This window comes from Dipodomys ordii, unplaced genomic scaffold (genome assembly GCF_000151885.1).
Source record: "Dipodomys ordii isolate 6190 unplaced genomic scaffold, Dord_2.0 Scaffold138, whole genome shotgun sequence".
In the NCBI taxonomy this organism is placed as follows: domain Eukaryota; kingdom Metazoa; phylum Chordata; class Mammalia; order Rodentia; family Heteromyidae; genus Dipodomys; species Dipodomys ordii.
The window spans coordinates 1,686,193-1,695,348 of NW_012267354.1; the positions used below are offsets into that span (position 1 = coordinate 1,686,193).

Consider the following 9,156-nt stretch of genomic DNA (forward strand, 5'->3'; position numbering starts at 1 on the left):
CAATCCACCATGTGAGTCATACCTCTAGCCATTTTTCACTGGTTTCTTTTGAGATATGGTCATGCTTTTTGTCCAGGTGATGCAACCACTGCAATGACAGGCATATACCACCATTGCCACTTATTTTTGAAATGAGTTTCTCACAAACTTTTTTTCCTGACTATCCTGAAACCATAGTCTTCTCATTTTCACCTGGCATAATAGCTAGGATTACAAGCATGAGCTACTGTGCTAGGCTCATCCTACATTTTCAAGTTTAGTTTTGTTGCGATTGTTTTATGAAAGAACAGAGATAATATATACAAAATATTTGCAGGATTTTACAACTGGGTTCATTTGCAATTAAAAATACAATGATCTCACATGAGTCTGTATGTCTTAATTTTTAAATTTACCAGTAAGCACTCTTTTAGCTCTTTAATATGTATGTTGGAATATACTTGTGCAAAAGATCTATGAAAGCTTCCACTTTTACTATCTGCTTTGAGCTGTGACACCAATGAGTTTCCATGATAGAACTGGAGTTTGAATGTTCTTTTTTGAGACAGTAGTGGCCATGATGTACAGTTAGAGAGATAAGTAAATGGTACATGTATGTATTTGGAAGTTGTTCTTTAACATTGTATTCTTAAGTATCCAGAATAGAAGGCCACCATTTCCTGACTTTTTTCCATTAGAATTTTTGTTCCCTCCTCAGCAATCTCCTCAGAGCTCCTTTCACATCCTTGTTCCGCAAAGTATATATGAGGGGATTGAGAGTGGGGGTCACAACAGTGTAAAAGAGTGTGAGGAACATGCCCTGGTTATGACCGTAGGATTTGTTTGGTTGAATGTATATGACTGAGCTGGTCCCAAAGAAAAGAGATACAACTAGTAGATGAGAACCACATGTTCCTAAGGCCTTGCGCCAAGCTTGGGATGACTTGATTCTTATCACAGCTTGTGCAATGAATCCATAGGAAATTGAGATCAAGACCATAGGAAGAAGGAGAAGAACTAAGGTACCCACAAAGAGCTGGACTTCATTTGCATGGATGTCCACACATGCCAACTTGATCATGGCAGGCACCTCACACAAGAAGTGGTGAAGATGACGATGCCCACATCGAGGAAGCCTAAGGGTGATGGTGCCTTGGATAAGAGTGTTTCCTACTCCACTTAGCCAGGCTATTCCCGCCAAAGCCTTGCAAAATGATGGGTGCATGATCGTAGTGTAACTGAGAGGCCTGCACACAGCCACATAGCTGTCAAATGCCATAATAGTAAGAAGAACACATTCAGTGGAACCTAAGGAGAGGGACACATAGAGTTGGATGACACAGCCAGTGGATGTGATGGTCTTGGCTGGTCCCTTCAGGTTCCATAGTAGTTGAGGGACAATGCTGGTAGTGAAGCAAAGATCAAGAAAGGAGAGATTTGTGAGGAAGAAATACATGGGAGTGTGCAGTTTGGAGTCCAGGTAGGATACCAGGATGATGGCTGTGTTGCCCACAAGGGTCAAAAGGTAGGATGTCAAAACCACTATAAAAAGGATAACTTCCAATCGAGGTTGGTCTGAGAAGCCAAGCAAAATAAAATCGCCCCAAGAAGTTTCATTGTTTTGTTCCATCTGTCTTCTAAGGGAAGAGAAAAAGGTGGGAATTCCTGGAGAATTCAGTTTAGAGAAAGAGCATTGTTACTGTTTATCTACAATATTTGGCATAAAGTTTTAGATGAGGGTTTGAGCTTTGAAGTTACACAGAGAAGAAATAAGTGACTACTAAAAACATATTCTTAAACACAAAGGCATTTTTGGTGTCATTTTTTCTCAATTAACATTTGACAAATTGTACGTTTTTTTACTGTCTCACTTTCTTTCCTCCACATTGTTTAAATAGTTATTATTGAAGATAATCTACCTAAGAAAAGCTTACCATTTGAATATATATTTGATTTGGATACAAAAGAAGGAATTATATACAAAATTATATATGATATGTAATATAACTATATCAATATGTAATTGTACAATATATAGCTAATATATCATCAGTCCTCTATGTGTATGGGTATATATGTATATATATAGATGATTGATATGATTAATTTAATTATCCATTATTTAAAGGATTTTGAGTGGCTATTCATAACAAAATAAATTGGAATGCAGTCAAGCATTGGTCAGGAAAGCAAATAGAATACGTTTCTTGTCTTTTAAGTCTCACAGATAAAGTAGGATGTGATACTTTTTACACTGGATTTTTTAATCAGAGTGATACAGAGTCAGAAGCAGATGTATTTCAGTATACAGGGAAGATCAATAATGTCATACTTCCTTTAAAAATTATCTTTAAGTAGTTGCATAAAGGAGTTCCCATTTAACAAAACAGTTTATGAATACAATGTGTTTTGATCCATGTCACCCCTTTTAATATTCTCACCCATCCCTACCAACCCATCCCTTCCAACCTATCCCCCTTCCCTCACTTTTCTTAATTTTGTAGGATATACACTAAAATTTTGGCCATACCCTCTCTTCTCCTCCTCTTCATCCCCTTAATGCCATCTTATCCCTTTCAAATACCTGTTGTTTATTTTGTTAAATTTTTATTTTGCCTTTCTAAGGAATTAATAAGTACACACACACACACACTCAAACTCAGATGATAATACATTTGTTGAGACACATAGCTACACAATGCTTTTTTGGTTAAAGTAAGGGGAAAGTCACTTATACTAACTCATTTAAAGACATGATATTGGCAGTTGATAAGATCATAAGAAGACAAAGTATATCTCTGTCATTTCACTTGCTATTATTCTTTTTTTAATGAAAGAAACAGTTTGCGTTATAACATATTTCATCATATTATTTACTTATTCGTTTTTATGATGTTATCATCCATGATTCCAAATTCTCTTCCTTTATAATAACTTATTTACTTTTACTTCTAGGAAAATTAAACCATGAATTTGTCATTTTGTTCAGAATTTTGTTTAATATAAAAAGTAAAACTTTACTAAAATGGGGGTTTTAGTAAATTATAAAAATTTAATTCTGTTGCCAAATGTTTAGATGTGTATAGATAATATTCAATATACAAATGTGAAAATGCAACCAGGTAAAATGGGGAGATGAGTGGAGTTGGGAGAGATGAGGGAGAATGATAAAAGGGTGACATTGATCAAGGTGCATTGTATACTATTTGTGAAACGGTTAGCCTTTCTTAATGACTAATGCATTTGTTTAATTTTTTATGTTTTGAAACAAGTCCTAGAGCCAGCTGGTAATATTTAATAATTTGGAGGATCAAATAATGATATATCCATAAAGAGAATGTCTTCCTCATAATGTATACTAGATTATAGAAGATATAAAATATTCAACTCACCCCCATTCTTTTATTATTTTTTTTTATTGTGAAAATACCATACAGAGTGGTTACAATTACATGGGCAAGGTAATGAATACATTTCTTATCAAGCATTGTTGCCTTCTCCTTTGTTTCCTCTTTCCATCTCTTCCCATCTCCCACTCACCCACCTCCAGCCCAACCCCCACTCCTCTACCCTCCCCCCTCCCCTGGGGCCAAAGTTGTGTTGTAAAGTTTGTTTTTCAACATAATGTCTTATACATTTCATTGTTGCAATGGGTCCACCTGTATCCCTATTTAAACAATTTGTTTTTTCCCTTCCCCCCCACAAATTATACCAACATCAAATACAGTGAAAGCAGGGATTATACGGTGGGGGAGGGACATACAAAGCAACAAAGAAATAATCTTATAAATATGTTAGAAACAATCTCAAGAAAGAAAAAACATTCGAATCCTAATCTTGGGGTTCATTTCGCCTAACATCAACTTATCTGACCTTTTCTGCTTGTCTCAGACATATACTAGTTATTGCATATAAGGGAAACAATGGGACCTATGTTTCTTTGGGCCTGGCTTACTTCACTTAATATAATTTTTCCAAGTCTTTCCATTTCCTAGCAAATTGGGCAATGTCATTCTTTCTGATGGAGGCATAGAATCTCATTGTGTATATATACCACATTTTCTTGATCCACTGAGGGGCATCTGGGTTGGTTCCATATCTTAGCTATGGTTAATAATGCTGGTAGCTTTGGTATGGTCTTGTTTGTAAACATTTGGGTAAATGCCCAAAAGTGGGATTGCTGGGTCATAGGGGAGCTCTACCCCCACTCTTTTGTACTTTGTATTTACTGTATATTTCCTTTATTTTTAATCAATATGGAATAAATTGTCAAACAAGATGCATTGAACTCACAGACCTGTTGAATTGAAACCCCTTTGTCCAACTACTTAAAGATAATTAAGAAAAGAGTTCCACTCAGAAAACCCCAAATAATATGCCATATAGATTCTCATTTTCTACATAGAGATTCACACTTTTTAACACACTTCCATAATACTGCTCAGAATAAAAAAACCATATTTCAGCTTTAGTCACTAGTCTGCAAATTATTTTAGCAGATTGAAATTAAACATCAGTTATTCCCATCAATTAAGAAAATATTAAATTTTGTGTACTTTAAAAATTTTAGAATCCATGTTAAATTTAAAGTCTTGTAAAATGGAATGTGTTCCTAAACATGAATTTAATCATAAATATAAATCCAGGGATTACTAATGTTCCAATTTTGTACCAAATTTTAAAATCACATGATTAGCTAGGAAGGTAAACACAGATACAACTTGAAAAATAATTATAATTGATTTAATTTTTCAGTGACTTTAAAAATTCACCAAGTAACATGTATTGAAATATTAGGTACTCAAAAGATGATATTAAAACTCAATGAGTTTGATAACTTGTTAGATTGTTTTAATTATTATTGAGTTTATTTTTAATTTATAAACATTCATGATCACAATATTTACTGAAATCTTTTTTTTTCTCAGCTTTCTTGATCTACAATCAACAAAAACTGAATATATTGTTGGGTGCCGGTGGCTCATGCCTGTAATCGTAGCTATTCAGGAGGTTGAGTTCTGCCAGCCCAAGCAGGAAAGACCATGAGATTCTTATCTGCAATAAACCACTCAGAAAACTGGAAGTGGCACAGTGGCTCAACTGGCAGAGTGCTAGCCTTGAGCTGAGGAGCTGAGGGACAGCGCCCAGGCCCAGAGTTCAAGCCCCATGAACCACCCCAAAAAACCCTGAATATATTATGTATACATATATATTATGTATACATATATCTTTGATATAGGTATATGGTAAAAATGACTACCACTGGGGCTGGGAAGGTGGCTTAGTGGTAGAGCACTTGCCTTACATGCATGAGACTCTGGGTTTGATTCCTCAGTACCACATAAGCAAAAAGAAAAAAGCCGGAAGTGGTGCTGTGGCTCAAGTGGTAGAGCGCTAGCCTTGAGCTGAAGAGCTGAGGGACAGCACCCAGGCCCAGAGTTCAGGCCCCATGACCCCCCCCTCACAAAAAAAGAAATGATTACCACAAACTAGTGAATTAATTTTACAAAGGAGAATATCATTGGCATATATGCTATGAGTCTACAAGAATCACAGATAATACCTAAATAACATAACAGACTTATTCCTCTCACATCTTCCATAGTAGGGTCATGATAAATCTTTAAAATATTTTAATGATATCTAGATTATAAGTAATCTTCCTAGGAGAGCCTTCTACTTACCCTAATTTTTGTTCTGATTATCTCAACGGGTGACTTCACTCTCTTCAATCTGCTGAGAGACAGCTTACATAGTAGAGGTCAGATTGGTAGACATTTGCCTTCTCTGCAGCTCAAGTATGACTTGTGGTTTGAAAGGAACCCTTGGATCGAATCTAATGACAGCTGTCACAAATCAATGCATGTATGTGCACATATAATATCATCTCATAATAGGTTTGTAAAAAAGCAACTATTCAAATCTGAAATATAAAAAGATTATCCAGTGACATTTGGAAAGGAAAAATTGTCTACAAGAAAATCAGCCCTCCTCTTTTTTCCCCCAAAAAGATCAAGAATTCTCTTCCTCCTAACATTTCCCCTCACAGTTCTCTCGTGGTTCTCCTCACAGTATGAATAATGACTATTTTTAACAAAGATGCACAAAGTTCAGACCTTTGGCCAGACTCCTGAAGTCATCTATAAGAGAGTCACAGGAAATCAGTCAGGAAAGTAGTCAACTGAGAGAGGGCCAATATGGGACTAGAGGCAACTCAGGAGAGATGATGGAAGAGACTCATGCAGTTACTTACATCCTCTAGATCATGTAACTATATTGTCAGCATGGACAGAAAGTCACTGGCGACATGACTTTAACATATTAGAGTTTATCTCCTAGAGTGAATATCACTGAAATAAAAAAAAAACCCACAACCTACAGGAATGAAAGTATTTCTTATGCAATTATCCTTGGAGAAAATCCGATGAGAATAAATAAAATACACTGGCTATGGGTTTTTCCTAAGACTTTAGGGATCATTATTTCCAAATTGCTAATGATAACAGAGTTGATTAGTGTCCAGAATGCTGTTTTCTCAAGGGAGAAACACAAAGGAGGGACTTTCTCAATAATATATGATTTGATGTCAGTCAATGTTATAGAAAAGTTCTCTCACTCACACTTAGATCCCTGAAATGCATACATCATTCCTCAAAGTGTAGAAAAAAGGGAAAACAGGCCATATTTTAGCTGTTATTTTAGGTAAAATGTTGGGTAAATAGGATTTATCTTTCAAATCCAATGATCTTTGTTGGTCATTAAAGTATTTTTCAACATTAATAAATAGTAACTCTAACAAGAGTATCTCAATCATGATTTATTATAAGGTATATCAAATTATTTTAATAACTTCCACACTTAGATCTGTTAGATTTGTTGGTAATTTTACTATAAATTACAAACTACTGAGACAAAATATTTTAGATGTATTTTCTAATTAAATATGTATAACTGAATACATTAGCATATATTGTGACATATTTACATAAGGACTTTATATGTTGTGAGCCACAAATACAATTTTACATTTCAAAAAATTAAACAAATAGATTCATATTGTGCAGCCAATAGTTTCTGAAACTATAGATTTTTTTGTTGTTGTTGGTTGTGGGGCTTGAACTCTGGGCCTGAGTGCTGTCCCTGAGCACACTACCACTTGAGCCACAGTGCCACTTGCAGTTTTCTGGTGGTTTATTGGAGATAAGAGTCTCATGGAGTTCCTTGCCCTGGCTGGCTTTGAACCAAGATCTCAGGTCTTAGCCTTCTGAGTAGCTAGGATTATAGGTGTGAGCCACCAGTGCCTGGCTGTTAATCATTTTTAAGAACACAAAATTTATAAACAATGCTGCCACTCTAAATTATGTGCCAAAATAGGAATCTGAGTACATTTGAAACATTTTTATAGGAAGAAATAATGTGTTTCAAAAGTATAGAGAATTAGGAGCTAAATGGAACACATGCGAGGAGGTAGGAATCAGCTGGCTTATTGCTGTCTACAAGATGTCTGAGAATGTGCAATGAGAATTTGGTAATCTTCTGAGATGTAACTGACATAGTTAAGTCTCAGCAGAGATGAGAATATTTTGGAAAAAACTGTCTGTTGTTGATCTAACCTACTGAAGCATTTTCATAGCCAACTTCCTCCCAGCAATTTGTAATTATAATCTATCTCAGAGTTGCCTTTTACAGTAAATTACTAAAGAAGAGACCTATAAGACATATTAGAAGTTAGACTGCACAGGAATTATAGTTTATTTAATGTCTTTTTGAAAGAGCAGCTTTGCATGGTTCTCTGTTACCTATCCATGGGTCAAAACCAGTTTCTTGCCCAGAGTTCTCCGCAGGGCTGCCTTCACTTCCTTATTCCGCAAACTATAGATGATGGGATTCAGCATGGACGTCACCGCTGTGTAGAAGAGGGCGAGGAGTTTATCAGTTCCAGGTGAGTGACTAGCCTTGGGCCTCAAGTAGGTAACAGATGTGGAGCCATAGAAGAGGGTTACCACCAGTAGGTGGGAGGAACAGGTGGAGAGAGCTTTGTGGCGGCCCTCAGGTGAGGGCATGACCAGCACTGCAGCCAGAATCCTCGCATAGGAAGCAAGGATCAACACAAATGGGCTGGAAATGCAAAGGACTGCCGCCACAAACATGGCCACCTCGTTGTGGGATGTGTCTCCACAGGCCAGCGCCAGGATAGGGGGGAGGTCACAGAAGAAATGATCAATCTCACAGGGGCCACAGAAGTCCAAGGAGAAAATAGAATTAGTCTGGCCCAAGCCCACCATAAATCCCACCCCCCAAGAAACCATCGCCAAGTGGGCGCACACCCCACGACTCATCCGTGTGGCATAGTGGAGTGGGGAGCAGATGGCCATGTAGCGGTCGAAAGCCATGGCCGCCAAAAGGCAGCACTCACTGATACCAAAGAAAATAAAGAAGAACATCTGAGAAGCACAGCCCTCCCAAGAGATTCCCCGAGCCTCACTCACGAGGCTCTGCAGCATCTTGGGAATGACAGAGCACGTGTAGCCGATCTCCAGGAGAGACAGGTTGGCCAGGAAGAAGTACATGGGGGTGTGCAGCGCTGGGTTGGTGCAGATGGCAAGCGCTATGAGCGCATTGCCCGTCAGGGATGCTAGGAACATGAGGAGGATGAGGGTGAAGAGAAGGAAACATTGTTCTGCGACCTCGGAGAATTTGGCAAATACAAAACGTTTGACAGACAAGCTGTTTTCCTGCCACAGGGAGCAATTGAGGCTCATCTCCTGGAAAAGAGAAGAGCAAAGTCATCCGACATGTGTTTTATTTCAAATGAGGGACACTAGTTATTTTAGGGTCGTCTTTAAATAAAAGAAATCTCTTATTTGCAATTCTAAAGTTCCCAAACTCCAGGAATTACCAATCATCATCTCCTTTCAAAGGAAAAAATAATCCTTCGCTATGTTGACTGTGCCAGTCTTAAAAAATGTACTTATTCACCCTGAAATGGAAAAATGAAACTTGCTTCTCTGTTCTCCCTCCATTTCTTGCTCTAATGAATTGTCTAGATACTACTAGATAAAGGTTCTTGTAGTGATTCAATTCTCTCAATTTCCACTGGCATTGTTTTTCTTTTCTTCAGGCATGTATTCAACAAGTATTGAGAACAGAGTAGTTTTTACTCTGTTGTTGTACAGA

At 37.2% G+C, this 9,156-nt stretch overlaps 2 protein-coding genes across 2 annotated transcripts; both read right to left on the reverse strand.

Annotated features, from left to right (window-relative positions):
* Positions 1-673: 673 nt before the first annotated feature.
* Positions 674-1,609, reverse strand: LOC105996898 (olfactory receptor 2G3-like). Its single transcript, XM_013031139.1, has one exon. The coding sequence runs from the start codon at positions 1,607-1,609 to the stop codon at positions 674-676; it is 936 nt and encodes a 311-aa protein (XP_012886593.1).
* A 6,169-nt stretch (positions 1,610-7,778) lies between these two features.
* Positions 7,779-8,741, reverse strand: LOC105996899 (olfactory receptor 10C1-like). The gene has a single exon (XM_013031140.1). It carries the CDS (start codon positions 8,739-8,741, stop codon positions 7,779-7,781), a length of 963 nt encoding a protein of 320 aa, XP_012886594.1.
* Between the last annotated feature and the right edge of the window lie 415 nt (positions 8,742-9,156).

Coding starts and splice junctions, on each gene's coding strand:
- LOC105996899 (XM_013031140.1), bottom strand. CDS start 8,741: ATGAGCCTCAATTGCTCCCTGTGGCAGGAAAACAGCTTGTCTGTCAAA.
- LOC105996898 (XM_013031139.1), bottom strand. CDS start 1,609: ATGGAACAAAACAATGAAACTTCTTGGGGCGATTTTATTTTGCTTGGC.